The sequence below is a fragment of the Prionailurus bengalensis genome, chromosome D3 (genome assembly GCF_016509475.1).
Source record: "Prionailurus bengalensis isolate Pbe53 chromosome D3, Fcat_Pben_1.1_paternal_pri, whole genome shotgun sequence".
Taxonomy (NCBI): domain Eukaryota; kingdom Metazoa; phylum Chordata; class Mammalia; order Carnivora; family Felidae; genus Prionailurus; species Prionailurus bengalensis.
The window spans coordinates 53,726,686-53,751,728 of NC_057356.1; the positions used below are offsets into that span (position 1 = coordinate 53,726,686).

The 25,043-nt window shown below is 41.3% G+C and overlaps 1 protein-coding gene across 1 annotated transcript in view; it reads left to right on the forward strand.

Moving 5' to 3' along the window:
- Nucleotides 1–25,043, forward strand: part of MEP1B (meprin A subunit beta) — a 53,572-nt gene that overhangs the window by 20,812 nt on the left and 7,717 nt on the right. The window contains exons 3-11 of the mRNA XM_043557179.1: nt 7,722–7,740; nt 8,598–8,648; nt 8,735–8,778; nt 10,353–10,431; nt 17,505–17,622; nt 18,680–18,858; nt 20,190–20,408; nt 20,954–21,106; nt 22,950–23,165. Of these exons, the coding sequence (XP_043413114.1) occupies nt 7,722–7,740; nt 8,598–8,648; nt 8,735–8,778; nt 10,353–10,431; nt 17,505–17,622; nt 18,680–18,858; nt 20,190–20,408; nt 20,954–21,106; nt 22,950–23,165 (1,078 nt within the window). The remainder of the gene's footprint in view (nt 1–7,721; nt 7,741–8,597; nt 8,649–8,734; nt 8,779–10,352; nt 10,432–17,504; nt 17,623–18,679; nt 18,859–20,189; nt 20,409–20,953; nt 21,107–22,949; nt 23,166–25,043) is intronic.

Below are 25,043 nucleotides of genomic sequence, written 5' to 3' on the forward strand. Positions count from 1 at the left end.
CGTGTCGGGCTATGTGCTGGCAGCTCGGAGCCTGGAGCCTGCTTCGGATTCTGTGACTCCCTCTCTCTGTCCCTCCCCCGCTCACGCTCTGTCTCTCTCAAAAATAATAAACATGTAAAAAAATTAAAAAAAATAAATTATGCATAGGGAAAGCATCCATTTGAAATGCAAGATTAGACCAATGGATTTTAATATAACAAAGTATGAAAAGTTCATCGTTGTGATTGAAGAAACTGTGGCATGTGAAATTTGGGTGTAGTATTTAAGAAGAACAGCCACAGTCATCTAAAAAGGCTGTTAAAATACTCCTCCTCTTTTCTTTTTTCTTTCTTTCTTTTTTTCTTTTTTGGTAGCCATGAGAGGATTTGTTTCTTTTAACGTTTATTTTGAGAGAGAGACACAGAGTGCAAGTGGGGGAGGGACAGAGAGAGAGGGAGACACAGAATCCGAAGCAGGCTCCAGGCTCAGAGCTGTCAGCACAGAGCCCCCCGTGGGGCTCAAACTCACGGACTGTGAGATCATGACCTGAGCCGAAGTCGGACACTCAACCTACTGGGCCACCAGGCGCCCCTGCCCTTCTTTTCAACTACATTTCTGTCTGAGGCTGAATTATCTTCATATGCTTGAATTGTGACAACGTATCACGGCAGATCTGAGAATTCAACTGTCTTCTAGTAAGCCAGACATTAAGAGATTTGCCAAGATGTAAAGCAGTGCCACTCTTCCCATTATTTTTTGAATATGTGCTCACTTTTCATTAAAATATATATTTTAAAGTTTATTTTTGACAGAGAGAGAGCATGCACGAGCGAGTGGGGGAGGGGCAGAAAGAGAGGGAGAGAGAGAGAATCCCAAGCAGGTTCCACCCTGTCAGCACAGAGCCTGATCTCACGAACTGTGAGATCATGACCTGAGCTGAAATCAAGAGTTGGATGCTCAACCAACAGAGCCACCCAGGCGCCCTTAAAATATATTATTTATATTAACATATAATAGGTTTAAAATTTATTTAAAATTACTTTTAATCAATTAATAATATTTCAAAAATTTTTCAGTGTGAATTTCTAAGAAGGTCAATATTGATAGATAAAATAATAAAATTTCTTTGTGAGTTCTCAGTCACTTTTCACAATGAAAAGGGGTTTCAAGGCAAAAAATTTGAGGACTGCTGTGGAGTAAGGCACATGTGACAGGAGGGGACAGGAGGCAAACACTTCCAGCAGAATGCCCGAGACGTTTCCCATTCATGGGAGACTGTGGTGAGATCAATCGTACATTCCATCTTTCCTTTCTCATTTTTGTGGTTAAAGCAGCCTAGGCTGAATGCTACTGCGGGTTAAAAGCTGGAGCCCAAAAAAAGAAGGAAGAAAGAAGACTATCTTTCTCTCAATTTTTTTTTTGCTTCTGTCCAGCAAATCTGCTCCCACCTGCAGCAAATGCTTAACGTCCATTAAATTTTTTTTTGATGTTTATTTAATTTTGAGAGACAGAGACACAGAGAGAGAGACAGAGCATGAGCAGGGGAGGGGCAAAGAGAGAGGGAGACACAGAATCTGAAGCAGGCTCCAGGCTCTGAGCTGTGAGCGTGGAACCGAACCGTGAGATCATGACCTGAGCCGAAGTCAGACGCTCAACCAACTGAACCACTCAGGCACCCCAATGGACACCCATTTTAGGCCTGTTCTGGCTTGGGGTGAATTTTTAATGGCACCACGCCTGCTGAGCTACAGTAGGGTTGCCAAACTTTTCGGGCCACCTGGTGATCCTCTTGTGATGGTGGGAGGAAGCTGCTATCTCATCATCCTGCTGCAATTCTCCCCCCCACTGTTTCTTTGTGGGCTAGCTCCCAGCATCAAAAAGCTCCCTGTGTAAAGCCAGTCCAGAGGGGTGCCTGGCTGGCTCAGTCAGTAGAGCATGTAACTCTTGATCTCAGTGCTATGAGTTCAAGCCCCATGTTGGGTATAACAGTTACTTACAAAACAAAACAAAGCAAAACAAAACAGTCCAGGAATTTGAAGTAGGATCATACGGTGTAAGAATAGAATTGTTCCTCACCGCTTCAGCCAACTGGCTTTGAAATCTGAAGAGCAACTCTCGGTCCCTCGGTATTTTCCTAGAGTTACAGATGTGACCCTGTTGTCATTGATGTTCACCATGGAACATGATAGATAGCATCTTTGTCTTCAGCCAGCGGTGTGGCTGGCAGTCCAGCCAATTGTGTTGAGTTGGCCGTAATAGCCACCTTTAGTGTAACCAATAGCTAGCCCATAAACAGGAGACTGTGAAGAGTCTGGCAAATAAAAGAAGAGAACAAAAAAGAGAACTGATGGCTCATTTTATGTGACAACTTGGCTAGTCCATGGAATCCAGATATCTGGTCAAATACTAGTCTAAACGTCACTGTGAAGATACTTTCCAGATGATACTAACATTTAAATCAGTAGACTTTGAGCAAAGCCAATTTCCTTTCTTTGTGTGGGTGGGCCTCATCTAATCAGTTGAAGGCCTTAAGAGACAAAAGACCAAGATTTCCAGAAGAAGAGAGAATTCTGCTAGCAGACTGCTTTTGGACTCAAGCTGCAACATTGCTTTTTCTCTGGGTCTCCAGTCTACCAGCCCACCCTGCAGACTTTGGATTTGCCAGCTTCCACAGTTATGTGAGCCAATTCCTTAAGTAAATTTCTCTATCTATATACAGATCCTGTTGGTTCTGCTTCTCTGGAGAACCTTGACTAATACAGTAATATAGCACAATTTTGAAAAATGGAGTAAGAGATGGGAGTTTGGGGAGGGGCTTAGAAGAATGTGATTTACTGTGCTCAATCGCAGGGGGTGCAGATGTCTTATGAGCTCTTTTGCCCTTTAATTGGCTGGGGCCATAATGAGTTTGTATTCTCCTTGCTGCCCGGGGACTTCTTTAGTCACCACACCTCCATTTTCTTCCTTTTTTCCTAGTTCCATTTAATTTAATTTAAATTCAATTACATGCACCTCCCTAATAAGTTTATAGAAGTGTTCATAAGATTTCATAAAGAGCCACCATTGGGGAACACATGACATAACTTACAAAAACTTTTTGTTGTTGTTTTTGGAAGAAGAACTGGGTGAAGGAAGTGGGCGTCCTAAGAGGAAAGATACGGATCTTGTGTTGCAACCTCTGTACTATTTCCTATTAGAAAGCTTTTCATTCTTGAGATCTGCCATCCTTAGGTCTAGAATATTCTCGTATTCCATGGGGGGTTTTGAGAATCACATTCCTGAGAGAAATGCGCTTTCCTGATAGTTCCAGGAGCTCTCAGAACAATCCATATGGCTGGAATCTTGAGCACGGTTCGCGATAGTCCCCGGGAGAAATGAAGACCAGAGGAGGACCAGCAGCCAGAGGCAGACACGCTCTCCAGGAGACAAGTGAGCGGGGCTGGAGCTATGTTAGACCAGCCAAGGGTAGCCTCTGCATTAGAGCCTCAGTGACCATCCCAGGAAGAATGAAATGTAAAATCTATCCATTAATTGCAGTCAAAACACATTTCTCGAGTTGGATTTCAGCCACGCCCCCATGACTGTCCATGAGATTCCTAGAGGGGCTGTCCCTGTGCTGTGTTAGGTAGGGTTCACAGCAGACTACAACCGTCCTCGGAACTGTTGCTTCCTACCTCCCTGATTGCAACTTCCTAACTTGGAATGTGAGCCGTCTGCCCTAATGCATGGCTTGCAGTCAGGGGTCTCAGTTGCACGTGGCTCACAAAAGCAGATATGCATAATAAATACTTTTATTTTTCGGTAACTGTAATTATTGTTTTGAGTCCCCATCCACATAAATGGGAGAAATTTAACTGCTGCCGATTAAGGATTCCCATCTTTTACTCTGAGGCTCATGCCTAAGCTTGACAGCCCAAGGGCCCATCTCATCCCGGTGGCATCCCCCCTCAGGCATGCTCTGAAACATCTGTTTCTCGTCTGGTCGTTGGTTGTCCTTCTATGCAGCCCTTTATGGAGACACTCGGATTCCTATCCACATGGCCCCGCAGGTGTGGGGCTTTCCCTGATACTTGTGTGCCACTCTGGTCTCTTAGGAGTTATTCTCCTTCCTTCCAAGACATGCTTTCTTTTGCAGAGTGTTTTTGTCTCCTTGTAGCTCTAGCCAGGAAACAGGCCCATTTTATTGGGGATCCCAGAAACCATCCACAGGATCCCTGGGAACAAGTGAGGAGTTGGGTTTGTAACTTTCCCTTTGAACACTTACCCTCCTCTCAGAGGTTGGGAATGACTGGCTCAAACTCACAAAGAGCATCCTCCCAAGTCCTTTGTCTCTACCATGCATCTTTTGACATCCTTCCTATGAGCGCAGAGAGGGGCAAGGACCAATCCTGAGTGGGGAGGGAATTGCTGAGGGAAAAAGACGTGTTGCAAAAATATTATATCGCATCACGGTTGAGAGTGGAATCATGGGAACACAGAGAGTAGGTTGTGTCTAAAGAAAAGTTAGCCCAAGAAAACAAGGAAAAAGGGAAAGAACTGAGAGATGGATTGGAACACTAGTTTATCAGAAAACCGGTGACCATTCCTAGCTTTGGACCCTCCCCCTTAGGTTTGCTTGATGGGAATTTTCACGAGTGAGGTATGTTGCTATTTTGCTACTTTATGTATAATGATCAAAATATGCCAGATTTCTAACACATAAATGGATTTTGAAACTCAGTAAATTTTCTAATACATGAATGAATGATAAAAAAAAAGCCATGGACATAACTGGATATATGAAAGCAGCACAGGGTTAGATGAGCAGAAGGAGCTTCACAAACGTTACTATTTGAAAGATTAAAAGGTAATTTCAGGAATTCACAAAAGGAAAACATAAAAATAAATTAAAAAATAAATAAAAATTAATGTGATATTTTCTTTTGCTCAAGTGGTCGTCAATAATTCTGAGGACAAATATGTATAAATTAGAGAACTTATTTCATTAACAGGTCTCAGCCAGGCGCTTAACTACTGAATGTTGACTCAGGGGGAAAAAAAAAAGCCAACAAACAAGGCTGCAGAGCTGTGTTCAGGATACTGGACTTTAACTCTCTGACTGCAGATAATACTACTACAGCGAGCTGACCTGCAAGATGGATCTTTGAGATCAAAGGCTACAAATTATGATGTTTGCCTTTTAAGAAGTAAATGCTACTCTGCCTTTCTTAGTTTGCACATTTCAACTGGAAGCCACAACATGGATTCATGGTATCTGCCTTGGTTTCTGTTCTTTGCCATTCTCTTCCTGGTTCCTGGCTTGGTAAGGAAACTATGTTTGGAAAACAATGAGAAAAATTGGGGGCCTATTGCCTGTGTGTTCATGTTTTTGCTTTTTAGGAATTTCAAGATGTGAATGAAATGAGCGGGGCGAGCTGGGGCAGGCAGGGTCACGGGGTGAGAAGCAGCCCCGTCAGAGACAGAGTCAGGGACATGGACATAAAGTTATATATTTCTTTCAGTTTCATTTTTGTGTAACAAGTTTTCTCCTGATAAGGTGGAAAATGTGCAATTTGAAAAGCATTCCATTTTTTACTGCCGAGTGAAATGCGTATTACTGTTGTGGTGCCGTAAGACATGAATGGTGGATGTCACAGGCAAAGCCAGAGCTTACGGTTTTGTAGCATGGGGTTTCTTGTCTGCCTCTTTGTCAGGTTAGACCAATCTTTCTACAGTGACAGGTAGTTTGTACCGTAGACCAACCCAAAGTTTTAAAACTAGGGGGTTAAAAACCAAAATGCCTAGGGGGAATTTTAGTTGTGATTTTAAAATAAGCTATTATATTGAGCTGATATTCTATGAACAGGACCTACAACATTGAGAACAAGAGATGCCATTTAAGACACATTATAACTGTAGTTATGAACAAATACTTGATAATTAAAAAAATTTTTTTAATGTTTATTTTTAAGAGAGAGAGCATGAGCAGGGGAGGGGCAGAGGGAGAGGGAAACACAGAATCTAAAGCAGAGCTGTTAGCACAGAGCCCGATGCAGGGCTCGAACTCACAAACCATGAGATCATGACCTGAGCTGAAGTCAGACCCTTAACTGACTGAGCCACCCAGGCACCTCTTGATGACTTTTATCATTAGGCACATTAGCATTCCTCTCTGAGTGTGCCTACGTGTGGCTAATGTGTGAGACAAACAGGCACTTCTTCATATCAAGAAGAGTAACTATCCAACCAGTTCATTCCTACTGCTTGCCAAACAGTCCATATGATTCTGGTATTTAGATATGTAAGCTGTATTAACCTATTTTACAGATAGTCTGAGTTTCTGGAAGGTGAACTGACTTGCTGTGAATTGGTGGAACCAGGCATAAAACCCAGACCTGCTGCCTGCCAGTCCCATGAGCTTTCTCACTAGACTCTAGACTTCCCTAAGAAATTTCTCAGGTTTAAGGGGTGCCTGGTGGCTCAGTCGGTTAAGCATCTGACTTCAGCTCAGGTCATGATCTTACAGTTTGTGGGTTCGAGCCTTGTGTCAGCCTCTGTGCTGACAGCTCAAAGCCTGGAGCCTGCTTCAGATTCTGTGTCTCCCTCTTTCTCTCTGCTCCTCCCCTGCTTGTGCTCTCTTTCTCTCTCAAAAATCAATAAACATTTAAAAAAATTAAAAAAAAGAAATTTCTCAGGTTTACTTCATTTTTTCCATTGGGCATATAGTCTAGGTTTTTCATTTGGTCACTTGTAGAGAACCTATTTTCAGAAGTGTTTTTTTTTTTAATGTTTATTTTTGAGAGAGAGAGAGAGAGAGACAGAGCAAGAGCGGGGGAGGGACAGAGAGAGAAGGAGACACAGAATCCGAAGCAGGCTCCAGGCTCTGAGCTGTCAGCCCAGAGCCCAATGCGGGGCTCGAACCCACAAACTGTGAGATCATGACCTGAGCCAAAATCAGACGCTTAACCGACTGAGCCACCCAGGCGCTCCTTAGTGTGTGTATGTTTTTTTTAACGTTTATTATATTTTTGAGAGAGAGAGTGCACACACCTGAGCAGGGAAGGGACAGAGTGACAGAGAGAGTCCCAAGCAGGCTCCACGCTGTCAGTGCAGTGCCTCATGTGGAGCTTGAACTCACAAACCATAAGATCATGACCTGAGCTGAAATCAAGAGTTAGACACTTAACTGACTAAGCCATCCAGACGCCCCTTAAAGTTTTTTTTTTAATTGCAAAGTATACCCATTGATTTTTTTTTTTCTTAACATTTCTCAAGCAGCGTCTTGAGAAAAACGTGAAAGTAAACCATGATTGATGAGGTCTTCAATAAAATTTCTTTATAAGGGGTTGTTATAAATTACAATAATATTTCAACAATGGGGATAAATTATTAGGTTTTTCAAACATTGCTCCATGAATCCTTCAGAGAATCATGTTTAAAGTGAACATTTATCTGAGGGCTGGAGTCTTACATGCTGCCTTCTTTTCAATCTGTGAAGTTAGTTCCTTGTTTCTTTCACCTTCAAATCCATACAACAGCCAATTTTATTTTTTACATGAGATAAGAAGACCCTTTCATCCAAAAATTACTTTAGACTCCAAATTAGCTGTCTTAGATATAAGCCAGAAATTATTAATATATTAATATTAAAGAACTCCCCTCCCTCTACAAATTACTAGATAGAAATTGGAACCAAGAAGATCTTTTATGTCATGGGTGTCATAATAATGCCTTTTTTTTTTTTTTATGTGTTTGTTTCTCAGCCAACTCCAGAAAACTTTGGTGAGTCTATTTTGAGTTTTGTTCTAAGTTATAGTAAAAGAAAGTCGTGTGGATGATAGAACAACAGGACAGAATAACTTAGGACACATTTAATGCTAGGCACAATGCATAATTACGTACGCATAATTGTATAATTGCATTGAACTTTAGTCAAACACTGGCTTCTTTTGATTTATTGAGAACTGTTTTATTGTTCCTGTTCCAGGGTTCCACATACCCAGCAGAAAAACAGATGGGGATATAGGAAAATCCAAACACAATGACTCACATGAGACATCCCATAAATGCTTGCTATTACTACTTTTGCTATTTTGCATCAAATCAGGTGGACCCGATGTCCATCCTATTCTGTCGTACCCTTAGAGATTTGGCCCTATTATTTACTCCTTTGCAACTTACAAGAGTAATTCAAATTTAAATTAGGACTTTTGCTTGAGAGTTCCAAGATATGTTACTAGCAAAGGGATATATACATATGGGTAGATTGGGCTGGTTTGACCAGATTTAAACATTTGATTATCATTTAATCTAGTCATCTAGTCTAGTCTTTCAAATTCAGTTTAATATTATACAGAGTGACCAATTTCTTATTCCTGAAGTCATTTGACATTCAAGGGACATGGATAGGACAAAAGCATATATGCAAAAGCCCCATAGCCCCAAGCCTGGCTCATGGGAGGTTCTCAATCAGTCAACCAGTCAATCAATCAATCAATCAATCAATCAATGTATGTTGAATCAGAACCTAGTAGTCACTTACCTGATACAAAGAACTTTCCTTACTTTTAATTTGGTAATTGATAAAGATTGTCGTCTTTCAAAACATAATGCTCAATGTGTTTTTCTCTTTCCTTTAGTTAAAGATGTAGATGGTGGAATTGATCAAGATATATTTGATATCAATGAAGGTTTGTAGATTTTCTTTTTTACATATTTTAGTAAGTAGAGGGTTTGAATCCAATTTGCTAACATGAATTTTTATCTTCCCTCTTAGATTTGGGGCTGGATCTATTTGAGGGAGACATCAGACTTGATGGGGTGAGTTGAAACAAAGCAAGGAAGAATCTTCTATTAACTACTGCAAATTAAAGTACAGAGTATATGAGAATGATTGGACAACATGGGCTTTGTTAAGCCCAACTGTCTCTAGAGATACAGTATCATAGAGACAGATGTATTCAATAAATACATTATACCCTGAGGGACTTGCATAATAATGCCTTCATTATCCATTACTCAGATTTCTGTGTGGTTAAAGCCATCGTCACTCACTATGTATGCCTTGATCTTATTGGTCCGATGAATTTTCATTATTGGGACAATATGATGCTTTCATTTTTATTTTCATTTAAGTTTATGTATTTATTTTGAGAGAGAGCACAAGGGAACAGAGGAGGGGCAGAGGGAGAGGAAGAGAGAGAATCCCAAGCAGGTTCCACACTGTCAGCACAGAGCCCCGCACAGGGCTCGAACTCATGAACTGTGAAATCATGACTTGAGCCAAAACCAAGAGGCAGGTGCTTAACCAACTGAGCCACCCAGGTGCCCTGATGTTTTCATTTTTAAATAAAACCTCCCTGATTTAATCTAGTTGAGGCCAAATTAAACTGAATTTTTAAACATATCAATGAATCAGAATTTTTACTGTAAAAGATAGATTTTGTGACTTCTATCCTGACAGCTAAAGATAGTGTTGCCAAGTAAAGATCTTGCCAAATCTATGCATGGAGAGTATATGGCACATGGATGAGCATAGATTACTTACAGGTAAGTTCTGCTGGGAACTTCAACTCAAGAAGCAGAGCTGCGGAGTCTCAGGTTTAGTCTTGGGCTTGTTCTTCTATCTGTGCTCTTTCCCTCTGGATCTCACCTTGTCCAAGGGCTGTAAATGTCATGTCTATGCTGATGATTCTGAAGGTGTGACTCTTATCCATTCCTTCTCCTGCACTCCAGACTTGTCTATCCAGGTGCCAACTGGTCAGTTCCATTTCCGCATTTATGAGGTGTCTCACATGTAAGGCGTTCTCAACTGGACACTGGGAAGGGGCAAAGAGGGAGAGAGAGAGAGAGAGAGGATCCCAAGCAGGCTTCGCACTGTCAATGCAGAGCACAATGTGGGGTTTGATCTCACGAACCATGAGATCATGACCTGAGCCGAAACCGAGAGTCAGATGCTTAACCGACTGAGCCACCCAGGAGCCCCACAAGGTGGTCTTTTAAACGAGCAATGATATCATTTCACTTCCGGGCTTGAAACTCTTCAACAGCTTCCTACTGCATGTAGAACAATAGCCAAACTTACCCACAGCCTTCAAGACCTTGCATAATTTAACTCCTGCCCACTGTCCTCCCATCTCCTCTCCTTCTCTCTTACTGCGTCTCTTTTCTCTCTTAACTCTTTAGGCTACTGGCCTCAAAACAGACTCAGAACATACCGAGTGTATTTGCCCCTCAGAACTAGCAGCCTTCCTCCATTACCTTTAAATTTATCCTGCTTAAACCTACTTATTTTCTTACATTTTAAATTTCATTTATTTCTAGATTAACTATTCATTGTTCCCTAGGTTTTTGCCTGATTCATTTAATTAACCCTTCACATTTATTTTTGACAGGCACAAGATAGAAATTCCATCATCGGAGAAAAATACAGATGGCCTCATACCATCCCATATGTTCTAGAAGATAGCTTGGGTTAGTATGTACCTTGGAGAATCCATAACTGATGTATATTCCTGACAGAATATAATCACAGTATTTTCACGAGTAGGCTCTTATGGGCTTTCAGGATTTATTTGTTGCTTTATGTGGCTATGGACAAATATTTACTTATAAAAATAAGCAAAATGAACAATGAAAAGAACCACAGTGATTTTGTCTGAAATATTTGCTGAATTTTGACCAAGAAAGGGATTAACGCAACCAACATTTATGGAGAGCCTACTTTGTGTTGGCTGCTGGGGACACAAAGATCAGGAAGGTAGTCTTTATCTGAAAGCAGTGGTTTCCTCTATGGTCAGGTTTTACGTATGAGTTGAAAACAAAAACAACCAGGGGCTCCTGGGTGGCTCGGCCAGCTGAGTGTCCAACTTCAGCTCAGGTCACGATCTTGCAGTTTGTAGGTTACAGCCTCGCATCGGGCTTGCTGCTGTCGGTGCAGAGCCCGCTTCGGATCCTCTGCCCCTTCGCCCACAACACTCCCTCGCTGGCTCTCTCTCAAAAGTGAACAAACATTACATTTAAAAAAACCCCAAAATAAGCAAACATAAAACAACCAAACAAAACTTTAGGGACTGGCATTGGTTTGCCAAAATTTTATTTTGCCAAGCAAGGAACTTACCCAACAATAAGAACCCACTATCTTTATCATCATCTTTTCATAACATAAATAATATTTTAACACTAAAAAGTCAGAAGAATCCAATCCAAAACAAAAGACAGTATAGAAGAAATTTAATTGCAAAGGAAAACTCTAAATGTGGTCCTCATTTTATTTATAGTTTCAGTTGCCAGAATCATTTTAGCAACTGTTGTTTGGGAAACTCTTCTTTTCTTTTCTTTTTTTTAAGTTTATTTATTTATTTGGGGAGGGAGGGAGAGAGAGAGAAAGAGAGAGAGAGGGAGAGCGAGCGCACAAGCAGGAAGGAGCAGAGAGAGAGAATCCCAAGCAGGCTCTGAGCTGTCGGCTCAGAGCCCAACGTGGGGCTCAGTCTCACAACCGTGAGATCATGACCTAAGCCAAATCAAGAGTCAGATGCTTAGCCAAATGAGCCACTGAGGTGCCCCTGGAAAGTTTTCTTAAAGTTCATACATTTCAGTGGAGATTCAGATCGGCCAAAAGTTAATTACAATAGAACGCGATACATATTTTGCTTAATGACATGTTGAAAAGCTGTGGGAGCGCATTGCAGGGGCATGTGACTCAGCCTAGATGTAAAGGCATCAGGGGGCAGGTGACACTACGTAGCAGGGCTACCAGGACATTTATGCAAGTTGTACATGGTACCTAGGCGCCTGGGAAGGGGGAAGTGGGACTGAAATCAGGTTTGCATTTCGTTCATCAAGAGGCATTTGTTTCTTTGCATGAAGTGCTATTTACTACCTGCCACGTCAAGACTTGCAGCATCTGCCCAGACGAAGTGCTCCTTTGTAATAATCCGCAGAAAGGCGTCATGCGGGCCAGCACGGCTTCTGATAGCAAGGGAAGGGTGCTCCAGGCAGATGGACCACTATGCGCAAGGGCATGGGGAAAGGGTAAACCCTTAACTGGAATTTTGGTTGGAAATGGGGAGTTAGTGAGGTTGAACAGGTAGGCAGAATCTAGTTTGGAAAGACTTGAGTGTTTCCCACCTTAAAGAACTTGGTGTGCATACTGATGGTGACATGGAACCTCCAGAAGTTTTAATGGGGGTGTGAGATTGTGATCAAGCTAGTTGCCGTAGAGAAGATGTATCATTAGTGGGGGGAAAAAAGAAGGAAAAGAGATCAAATAAGGAATCTATAGAAGAAATTCAGGGAAGGATTGAGAGTTTCTGAACCAAGTCTCTCTCAGCGAGGATAGACAAGAACGGACAATTCTAAGACAGCCTTAGGAGGCAATTGTTAGATTTAATGATTGACTGCAAGAAAAGGGATTGAGGTAAAGAGATGCTGGTGCCCAGGATTCAGTCTTAGGCAACTGAGTGCATGGTAGTGCCTGTAACAAGAACAGGGAATATGTCTGAAAGAGGGTGAGATACAGAAGTGTGGTGGAAATTGGCATGTAGAGTTCGAAATGTATCAGGCCCACTGTGATGGAGAGATCATATGAAGTGTTGGTGTACAGCGTAATCATTCAGGATAGAGAGAGATTTGGGTGTTCTTAGGCTGTGGGAGGTGGTTGAAGCCACTGGTGTGATGAGCCCCTTGCACTGGTGTGATGAGCCCTGCATATAACACGTACTCCTTAGATAGATGGAGCGTATTGAGTGGCCCAAGAAGATTGTATTGAGTGAGAAGATGGTCAATATTGGAATTCAGCTTGGGAGAACAACTTTCTGGAATTGATATAGACGGAGGATCTGTTAGAAGTGACTGAGAAGGGAGGACTGGCCAGAAACATAGAGGAAAAACTAAGAGGAGGTAGAAAAAGCCAAGGCCAGAGGTGGGATTAGAAACTATAATGTGGAAGGGAAAGATAGTCACTGACTTTAGGAATGGGGGGGAAATCTGAATGCCTTTAAATATTTATAATATTTTTTGGTCTTAATATTTTGATTAAAAATATAAAAATTCTTTTATTTTCAAATTATTTATAAAAATTAGAAAAATTGTTCTCCTAAGGTGTTCTATGAAATACCAGTGAGCTTTAAATTTGATTGTATCTCTTGGCTACTTTTGCCCTGAATTTTAACCAAAGCTATTGTAACTTTATGAGCTTTATGTACCTGTTTTTACACATTATAAAACAACATAGTGAATGCCTTGAGGCCCAGAGCTATTTTTCATCTTGCGATTCTGAGGATTAGCATAGTCTCTGACATTTTATAGGCAGTTAATAAATATTTTTAAAACTAAATTGATAAACTGGGGTGACTAGCTAGCTCAGTTGGTAGAACGTGTGACTCTCTCTCTTTTTTTTTAATGTTTGTTTATTTTTGAGAGAGACAGAGTGTGAGTGGGAGAAGGGCAGAGAGAGAGGGAGGGAGACACAGAATCTGAAACAGGCGTCAGGCTCTGAGCTGTCAGCACAGAGCCTGATGCAGGGCTCAAACTCGGGAATGGTGAGATCATGATCTAGGCTGAAGTCAGTCGCTTAACCAACTGAGCCACCCAGCTTCCTTGAGCATGTGACTCTTGATCTGAAGGATGTGAGTTTGAGCCCCATGGTGGGCATAGAGTTTACTAAAAAAAAAAAAAATATATATATATATATATATATATAAATTAATAAACATATACGAATCAAACATGTCAGGTAAAAAATTCAGTCCACATCTTACCATCCAAACTGTGTACATTTTTATATGGGTATAACTATAGTGTTTTAAAATTTTTTTAGAGGCACTGGGTGACTCAGTTAAGCGTCTGACTTCAGCTCAGGCCACGGTCTCATGGTTTGTGGGTCTGAGCCCTGTATCAGGCTCTGCACTGACTATGCAGAATGAGATTCTCTCTCTCTCCCTCTCTTTCTGCCTCTCCAACTTCTCTCTCAAAATAAATAAACTTAAAAAATCGTTGTTTTGCTTCATTTTTTATTCTATTTATTTATTTATTTATTTATTTAAGAGTAAACTCTATGCCCAACTTGGGGAGTGAACTCATGACCCAGAGATCAAGTCACGTGCTCCACCGACTGAACCAGCCAGGAGCCCCCGTTTTAAATTTTTTAATCTGCTTTTTTCAATTGATATTACAGCATTATTTTGTGCTAGTTTTATAATATGATTAAACCCCAAATTTTTAGGTCATGTTTCTAATTCCATGATTTTGATTCTTTCTCATTTGGAAAATACTTTACCCCTGTTTAATATTGTCGCATTGAACTTACTCTCTATGCTTAAAGTGAGAAGAGGATTTCCTCATATTTCTGAAATTTATACCATCATGAAATGACTCTGACTGAGGAAATCACTAAGCAAAGCCACCCTTACAGGTAGCAAAAGTAAATACCTATGAAGGGTTAGTAAATACCTATGAAGGGTTTAGTGGAAGTGACTTCGGGCTCTCCAGAAATCGCTCTTAACCAACATATTCAATTCTGCTTTAGTCTTTTTGCTTGCATTCCGGGTGTTACCTGGCTGTTAGATGCAGCTTTTCTGGAAGGGGTGACTCTTGAGGCAGCCATGGATAGCTTCCTGTGAATAAGTGATCATTCCTTGCCTGGGTGTCAGACTTGGCGTGTGTGGGGCAGGTAGAGAGCAGACAGGGTAAAAGAAGGGGGGATGGAAATGAAAATCAAGGTGCTAGAAACCTGAAAGGGCTAAAGAGAAAAATAATCCTGAGCAGCTGCTTGCTTAATTCCTAGGCTTATCTAGGACCTGCTTTAGCCTTCAGAGCCTGGGGATTTAAATAACATGATCCCGGGGCGGGGGGGGGGGGGGTGCTCCTGCATCTATGAGTCAAAGATAATTAGCCTTTGGTAATGAAGGCACACAGTAAACGAAGAGCTTATCTTGGTAGAGGGCTATATCCCTTTCACAAAACTTTCACATATGTTTCCTTATTTGACTCTCAATTCAATGAAGGGTAAAAACTATCCTCGTGGGGCGCCTGGGGGGCTCAGTCGGTTAAGCATCCGACTTCGGCTCAGGTCATGATCTCACGGTCTGTGAGTTCGAGCCCCGCGTTGGTCTCTGTGCTGACAGCTCGGAGCCTGGAGCCTGCTTCGGATTCTGTGTCTGCCTCTCTCTGCCCCTTCCTGACTCCGCTCTGTCACTCTCTGTCTCTCAAAGATAAAAAAAAAAAAAAAAAAAAAAATTAAAAAAAAAAAAGCTATCCTCGTTAAACTTTGATAAAAGTCCTAGACCTGCATGCCCCTTTTACAGTCTGTCCTTAAAACAGGCTTGTGGTGGTGGGTATCATCATGTCTTCAACATTTATTTATTTTTGGGACAGAGAGAGACAGAGCATGAACGGGGGAGGGGCAGAGAGAGAGGGAGACACAGAATCGGAAACAGGCTCCAGGCTCTGAGCCATCAGCCCAGAGCCTGACACGGGGCTCGAACTCACGGACCGCGAGATCGTGACCTGGCTGAAGTCGGACGCTTAACCGACTGCGCCACCCAGGCGCCCCTCATCATGTCTTATTGTAAGGAAGTGTTAGATTTGAGATAAGAATGCAAACATGATATTTATAGTACAGAAAATCCAGAAACACTTTAAATATCTGACAATAGGAAGTTACTTGTATATGTTACAGCCATATAAGGTAGCCATTAAAATGATAAAAAGAACACTTGATAAAGCTTTTAATGATATACTATTTAGTGAAACACATAGTTTATAAAATAGGTAGACTGATTTGTATTTTCTAAAAAATATGTGTATATTGTGAGTATATAACATACAAGCAAGAAGCTTGATGAGAGTGGCTGATTATTTCTGAAGTGATAAGATTTTATAATTTCCTTCTTTTTGTTTATCTGCATTTTCTAACTTACTTGCAATGAACATGTTTTATTTGTGTGGTATTATAAAAGGTGGAATTCTGGGTGCCTCATATAAATTCATATGGAATTTAGGGCCCCCTATGTGAGTCCTGTTCTTGATCCTCACCGAAACAGAGGACCTTCCTACTAATTGTTTTCAAAAGTGCAAAGGTCATGTAAGAAGGGAGGAAGGAAACGAACATTCGATAAATGTTCATTTTACTTGGAACTGCCCCTCTGCTTTCTCCTATCTTCACACTATCTCCTGAAAAGTTGATTTTATTTTATTAAAAAAATTTTTTTAATGTTTATTTTATTTTATTTTTTATTTTTGAGACAGAGAGAGAGAGAGAGAGCATGAACAGGGGAGGGTCAGAGAAAGAGGGAGACACAGAATCCGAAGCAGGCTCCAGGCTCTGAGCTGTCAGCACAGAGCCCGACGCGGGGCTGGAACTCACGAACCGCAAGGTCATGACCTGATACGAAGTCAGACGCTTAACCGACACCCCTTATTTTATTTTATTTTTAAGTTTATTAATTTATTTTGAGAGAGACAGAGACAGCGTGAGTCGGGGCGGGGCAGAGAGAGAGAGAGAGAGAGAAAATCCCAAGCAGGCTCCACACTGCCAGCTGCCATCACAGAGCCCAATGTGGGGCTTGAATTCACTAACCTCAAGATCATGACCTGAGCTGAAATCAACAGTCCAACACCTAACTGGCTGAGTCTGATGCTTAACTTTGCGCCTGCAAAGTTGATTTTATTTCCCCACTTAGCTGATAATTTTAGAAAACTCTGAAGGTGAATTGAATTGGCAAAGGTTACGCATCAAAAGTGATGAGGATGGGAAAGAACTTAGGCGTCTCCGGCTCAGAGTCCAAGTGCTTTCCACTTGGCCACACTGTCTCCCACTTCCCAGGAACCACCATCCTTCCCGGGATCCCCTTCCTCCGGGGTTGCCCTCCAAGCTTCTTTTCCTGAATGTCTTTGTTGCTTTCATGCCTCTGCCTTTTTTGAAACAATGGTTAACTTTAATTTGGGTCCTGAACTCGAGAATCTTATGAACAGTTTCCCCAGGAAATGCACTTTGCAGATATAGGTATAGACAGCTACAGATGAGATATAAATACATAGGTGATATATAGATGATATAGATACAGAATAGATACAGATGATAGAAGTACAGATATGGATGCTGCACCTACCATTCCGGAATATTCCTGGACTCCCATCTCAAGGTCCTCAAATTACAAGCTCTGCTGTGAGGCTTTAAATACATACTGTAGCTTCTCAGATGAAGCATGTGACAGTGATGGTTCACTCTGGCTGCCTGTGATCCAAGGTGTTTGTGCTCTGAGGTAAAGGTATGGTTTTTGTTGTTGTTGTTCAGTAACGCACCTCTAGTGGTTCCAAAGAAACAAATATGGGGCAAAATCAAGGATCTGAAGAAGAACCAAATACTTGCATATGATACATACTTAATTGGGACTGAATACTAAATTTGGTAAAAATGAAACACTAAACATTCAGGAAGGGACTAACTCATGATAAACAATGTAATGCATAGCCCATTTCCATGGTGAATCGTTCAACAGTGATAATGTTAATAAGTGTATTTTTTGTTGGTTTTCTTCCTTCAGAAATGAATGCTAAGGGAGTTATCCTTAACGCATTTGAACGCTATCGCCTAAAAACATGCATTGACTTCAAGCCTTGGACTGGAGAAGCTAACTATATATCAGTGTTCAAGGGCAGTGGGTAAGGTGGAAAGTTTGTCTTCTAAGGGTTCAAATGCCAACCATTGCAAGTATGGCCTGTCACAACAATTGCCCTAGTCCCTGACCTTGAGGGAGGGTGGGGGCTTCCTTAGCTGTTTGCTGGAGCGTAAAAGACAAACTACATCTAGTTTCTCTAGCCATACAAATAATATTTTCACACATGCAACCAGACTACCCACATTAAGACAAGGAGGGTGGGATTGCATGCCATCCAGCCCATAACTTAAGGAACTTCAACCATTCATAGTTTACATAGTTTTTATTTCCCTCTTTCAGTAAAACACGTGTACACACGTGTATTTCAATTTATTTTCTTTTTCTTTCTCTTTCTCTTTTTTTAAAGTCTTTCTTTGGATATTTTTTATTTGATTGTGTAATTCAAAACATGTAGCACTAAATTGTGCCAGGCATTATTTTAAGAGTTTTATAAGTATTAACTAATTTAGTCTTCAGAGCTAACCTGCAACATAGGTTCTGGTTTTCTCTCCCATTTTACAGATGAAGAAATGGACTCAGCCAGAGGAATGGCTAAGTCCTGAGCCCATGCTCTTTTTTTTTTTTTTAATATAATTTATTGTCAAGTTAGCTAACATGCGTTGTATATAGTGCGCTCTTGGTTTTGGGGGTAGATTTCCCGTATTTCAATTTATTTTAACCTAACTACACTTACTGCTTGAGTTACACTGAGTATTATTTGCCTGGGGCTTGGCAATTCCATGTGGTTGCTACATCTATAAAACTTTATGAGTGGTCATCAACATACCAAGGACCATGTGAAAAACTTGGACATTGCTAGAAAAAATCAGGACTCGGTTGATCGGGAGATGCCTTGCTCCCGTGTAATATTTGGTGGCAGGACCACTTCTCCAAAAATCATGTGATCTGTGAGGTTATGAGAGGGAGGCAGTGTCTTGATAAAAGAGTGAAGGATGTAGGTGGGTTAAAGGAGAGGACTGGGCACTGGGGATTGTGCCCCGAGGCCTCAGCCTGCATGGTGAGAACACCCTCTCCCTCTGTCCCGTGAACTCTCCTGTAAGCTGCTGGTCTTCAGTGGGCAACATGCATGTTGGGAAGCAAGAACTCTCCATCGGGGAGAACTGTGACCGAATAGCGACAGTTCAACACGAGTTCCTCCACGCCCTGGGGTTCTGGCATGAGCAGTCTCGTTCCGATCGGGATGACTACGTCATGATAATGTGGGACAGGATTCTGTCAGGTACATTTCTTTTGTTTTCTTACATTTTGGGCCACAAACTGAATTTCTAAGCATGTGCTATCTCCTGCCAACCGTTAATAATGGGAAAACTGAAGTGATGCTTTACTTCACGTGCATGAGTTCACGTGCCTGAAGGTTGTTGGGGCACTGATACCACAGACCCCTGGTGCATTGGAGCTGGACGGGATCTAAGAAACTGGTGTTTCCCAAAACACATTTTTAGGGAGTGCTGTCCCACAAAACGCTCCCAGATGTGTGCGGAAAGAGATCCGCAGTCCAATTAGTTTGGGAAATCCTAGGTTAAAATAAATTAAACTTGAGTTACTGATACCGCTTTACTGTTCAGAGTCTCCGTTAGAGTAACACATATTGTAAATCTCCAAATACGAAGCATTTCCCGAACTGACTTGATCATCGCCTTTTTTTTTTTTTTTTGAGTATTTGTGTTTATTGTTCTATGGAGCCCATACTGGGAAACACTGCAGCAATTGATGAGCCGGAACTTTTTGGGACTTTCTATTCCAAGTCAGAAATGTCTTAATAACATTGTACAACTGAAGCTCATGTTTTCCACAAGGACGCTTAGTGTCCCCATCTGTCCTGCCTGCAGAGGGTACGGTGGAGGGAGTGGTATTGCTGTCCTATGAGGCATTGTGGGGGCTGCTCGGTACTGAGACCCCTGAACATCACAGCTCAGTGATATTGCTGTCTGGTGATCTCAACTGGGGTAAGGCACAGCAGCGGACTACAAGATTTCTGGAGCAAGACAAGTGCTTAGCTTCAATCCATCATCTCACTCTTTAAGATTCCCTGGGTCTTACTTTGACAGAAACTTCTGTCCAGATTTGATAACACATCTATAAGCTTTGGAGATCAGTTCCACCTCACTGTTTCCCCTAAATCATCCCATTTCAAGTTGCAACCAGACGCTCATCAGTGTGATGCTAAACAACCAGGTATCTTCTCTGAATGTATTCGTTTTAAAAACTTGCACACGTGTTCCAGTAACCGTGAAATCCCTGAGTACGTCAGTTCTTTCTAAGGACTCTTGCCTGTATTATCATTCCGAGGTCCCTTCCCACCACACTTCCCAACGTCCTCTTACCTCCACCTCCATCTGCTTTGGATGCCCCCACCCTCCCACGAGCACCTGCCAATGACCTTGACTGTGTCAATAACACCTTTTAGAATCTACCTTTCTAATAGAAGCTCTTAGAGCCTTACACTAAATGCTAATGTCCAATCGTGGGCAGTGATGGAAGCCTAGAGTAAGATGAGCTAAATTTTGTGAACATCGAGTAATTAAAGATCTTTTTAAATTTAACATTTAGGCAGAGAGCACAATTTTAACACCTACGATGACCAAGAATCAGACTCCTTGAATGTTCCCTATGATTACACGTCAGTAATGCACTACAGTAAGACGGCTTTCCAAAATGGAACAGAACCAACAATTGTAACACGAATCTCAGACTTCATGGATGTGATCGGCCAGCGAATGGATTTCAGCGACTATGATCTCTTAAAGTTGAATCGACTGTATAATTGCTGTATGTGGCAGGTTCTTTGAAATGTTTTCTGTGTCTCTCTACCATGGAGGGGAAAATGACGTGCCGTGCCATTTTGTCGAGCATTGCTGGCTTTTCTGCAATTATGGTTAGATAATTGATAATTATAGTTTTTATAGTTGAAGTTTGATATTAAAAAAAATAACAAACGTATAAACACCCAAATCCCAATCCATACCTGGGAAGCAATATTTTTCTTCTTAGAAGTTCTGGCCTTTAGCTCTACAAACAAATTGGGTCCTATAGTAACATGCACCATGTCGATTTTTAAAGAAGGAGCCATCATATCAATGGGATTTTATAATCTGGGTTGCTGTTTAATAATCTGGGTAACGAGAAGAGTGTAGACTCACGTTCCAGAATCAGCGAGGTGTTCCCTTTAACGCCATCCTGGCATTCCCAGTTCTTCCATGACAGTTTTTATTACCTGGATTATCACGTTGTAGGAGTGTCGATAACTGTGTGTGTGTGTGTGTGTGTGTGTGTGTGTGTGTGGTTTGTTTGTTTGTTTGTTTTTGCTTTTGTAGCCTCTTCCTTGAGCTTTCTGGACTCGTGCAACTTTGAACTGGAAAACGTGTGCGGTATGATTCAAAGTTCAGGTGATAGTGCTGACTGGCAACGGACTTCCCAGGTCCCCAGGGGCCCAGAGAGCGATCACTCCAACATGGGCCAGTGCAAAGGTAACAGGAGTGAGATACTTCTAGATTTTACACTTGGTGGCTCCAGTCTTTTCCTTGGCCATGAAAGACTGGGATTTTGTCTCTAATTTCTATCTGAACTATGAATGATAACCCATTCAGTTGCTACTAAGGAAACAGTTCTGTGCCTTGTAAGGACATGGTTCATTTCTTGGCTTTTACTCTCTGACTTGTCTTTCTGTGAGTCAGAATTGGGCTCTGTGAAGCCTCTCTACCTATACATGCTCACAGCAGGAGGGGACAGTATCTCCCGGAAAGACTCTTATCTACAGGGCAGTGGGGTGGTTTTCTCAAAGCTTGCCAGATACAAGCTTGCAGTCAATGGCACAATGTTGTGAATTAATCACTTTCAGAATTCCAGCTGGTTGTGATTACATGCTCCTGTTACAAGAATCCTTAAAATGAAGAGTCAAAGTACAATTGATTTAATTTTTTTCAGATGAGTATCCTTTTCCACAATAATTTTATTTTAAATTAAATAGTCATTTATTTGGCTACAAGTACTCAATTTTTATTTATTTGCTCACTTCTGGCAATAAAGATGTAAAACTAGACTTCAAAACTTAGGGTCATTGCATGAGAGCTCAGCCAGTCTAGGCAGTGGTTGAGGTCCCTAACAGCAAAAAGTGTTTTTGTTTTTCTTTTTCTTTCGTGGAGGATGGTGGGGTGGGGTGGGAGGGACAGCGGAGAAGACAGATATTAAGGGTACAAACTTGCAATCAGTAATAATAAGCCCTGGAAATCTAATGCACAGTGTAGTGACTATAGACAGGAATATTATATGCTAATCATCAAACTTATTAACAACTAGAACTTAATTATTCTTACAACAAAAAAGGGATAATAATTATGTAACGTGTTAGGGGTTGTTAATTATTGCTACAGTAGCAGTCATATTATATATAATATATAAATGTGTCAAATTAACATCTTGTACACCTTAAATTTGCACCATGCTATATGTCAAGTATATATCAATAAAAATACAATTTTCTTTTAAAATGCAGATTAGGGGGCACTTGGGTGGCTCAGTAGGTTAAGTGTCTGACTCTTGATTTCAGCTCAGGTTGTGATCTCACCATTTGTGGGATCAAGCCCTGCATTGGGCTCTACTCTGACAGCATGAGCCTGCTTGGGATTCTCTCTCCCTCTCTCTCTGCCCCTCCCACACTCATGCTCACACTCTTTTTGTCTCTCTCTCAAAATAGATAAACACTAAAAATAAAATAAAATGCAGGGGCACCTGGGTGGTTCAGTCGGTTAAGCGTCTGACTTCAGCTTGGGTCATGATCTCACAGTTTGTGGGTTCGAGCCTCACATCAGGCTCTGTGCTGACCGCTTGCTCAGAGCCTGGAGCCTGCTTCAGATGCTGTGTCTCCTTCTCGCTCTCTGCCCCTCGCCCCCTTGAACTCTGTCTCTCTCTGTCTCTCAAAAAATAAATAAAAATGTTAAAAAATAAAATAAAATAAAATAAAATAAAATGCAGATTTGGATAGTGGGTAGTGGTCCTCCATAGGCCAGAGGAAGGAGAAAAGAAAGGAGAGAGGGAGAAGGAGAGAGAGAGAGAGAAAGAGAGAGAGAGAGAAAGAGAGAAAGAGACTAGACAAAGTAGGTGACGCTTTTTTCTGCTTTTGAAAGCTATAGTATGGAAAAAAGGTGGCCTAATGTCTCTTTTAGAAACTGCCTGCTCCTGGAGCTGCATTTAAATGCCCAATATAGTGTTTTACACACAGCGGGTACTGAGGGGAACTACTGTGCCCACAAGACGTGCATTCCTATATCTAGTATCTGTTTTCTCTCAATTCTGCTTTTGTTTTCATAACAGGTTCTGGTTTCTTCATGCATTTCAACAGTAGCTCTGTAAGTGTGGGGGCCACAGCAGTACTGGAAAGCAGAACATTCTACCCTAAAAGAGGATTTCAGTGCTTGCAGTTTTATTTATATAACAGTGGAAGTGCAAACGACCAACTGAACATCTACATCAGGGAGTATTCTGCAGACAACGTGAATGGTACTCTAACGCTTGTGGAAGAAATAAAAGGTACAATATTGACTTTCTTATTGTCTGAGTCCAGATAAGGCCATCTTAATTCTTTTTTTAAAAATTTTTTTTTAACGTTTATTTATTTTTGAGACAGAGAGAGACAGAGCATGAACGGGGGAGGGTCAGAGAGAGGGAGACACAGAATCCGAAACAGGCTCCAGGCTCTGAGCTGTCAGCACAGAGCCCGACGCGGGGCTCGAACTCACGGACCACGAGATCATGACCTGAGCGAAGCTGGACGCCTAACCGACTGCGCCACCCAGGCGCCCCTGGCCATCCTAATTCTTTAAGTCTCTAGTACTGAGGAGGTCCGTTCTTGGCTAGTAATACAAATATAATGAAAACTAGGCAAAATGGGAAGAATTACTGAATGTAAAGGAATTGTGGGATGGACGAGGAAGGAACTGGCCTCAGGCAGGACTGGACCTGTCCCTGAACATGGTTGGAGACCTCTCATGTTATGTCAGATGGGCCCGGTCCACAAAACTGGTGCTTTGGGTATTTTACTTCCCAGCTTACAGTTAATCAAATGTGCCATTAGCCTGGAAAAGGGACACTTCCTCTAATTTCTAGCTTGAAAAAAAAAAAAAAACAACCCAGTGAAGAATTCTAATTGTTATGCTTTGGGTTAAGTGCAACTTCTAGAGTAATTCCTGAGCGAAGAGAAAGCAACACTCATTCCAATCATGTGGCAGAGAGATGGGTCATGTTGACCAACTTTAAAAGCAGATGGTTAAGAAATTTCAGGAAGGGAGGGGCCGTGGGCTGCCAACTCTATCACTGTCTCTCCACATATTGACCACTTGGTTTGAATGAATTGAGTAAAACCTATTATAAAATCGATCTACATTATGCTATGTGCCATACCATTTTCCTCCCACTTAACAATGGGAAACAGTCTGCAACACAGATGATACTTTCTTTTGTGAACACCTACAATAGGGTCTTAATATCATTTTATATAAACATATACATATATGTGTATATCACATGCTGTACATATATAACATAATTATATATACTGTACAATTCCATATATAACTCACATATATATATACACATTATATATAGTATATATTTAATCCTTTCCATTAACAATCGGTGGGTGGGTGTTATCACTAACAATCAATAGCACAAAGGGTACTTAAGAAACTTGCTTATGAGAAAGAATTTGACAGAATTTAAATGAACAGTACTGATAGTAATGAAGTGGAATCTCTCGTGGAAGATTTTTGTTCAATCCAGAGTCTATCCACGGACAGTAGCATTTTCTGTAATTTGGATATTTTTGTCTTATTTTCACATAATTGTGCTTCACGTTAAGTGCCAGTACGTTTAAGTTTGAAGTCATCGTGTGAACTACCAGTTCGACATGAATTCCTGAGCTGTTTTCTCTACTTGGGAGCTTCTGAAATTTTTTAAATGTATCGCTCCTTATTTGGGCATGTGATGTAAGAAAATAAGACAAGATAACATAGCCTGTGCTGCTAGCTAAGGGTAGGGGATGATAGAGAAGGGGGAAGTATGCACCGGGGAGAAGGCTGATGCTATCAAATACTAGATAAATATTTATAATGTTGAGTCACTGGTAAATGATCTAAGGACTCAATTGTGGGTGTGGGCTTTCTAAGGTTGGGTGGATTTCTGTGTAATACTGCCAAAACACTGGCTGAAAGTTGGGCATGTGAAGGAAGTATTTCAAACTATAAATACGTTAAATAAGGCTTTGGTTCAGTATCCCAGGAATCCTGGGCACAGTGTAGATATCAGTTTTAACTAACATATAATGGGAGACAACTCCTATTTAGGGCATGGAATACTCATAAGTTAGATGTTGGTGTTTGCTTACCCTTCGCTGGACACAGGTGACTACCT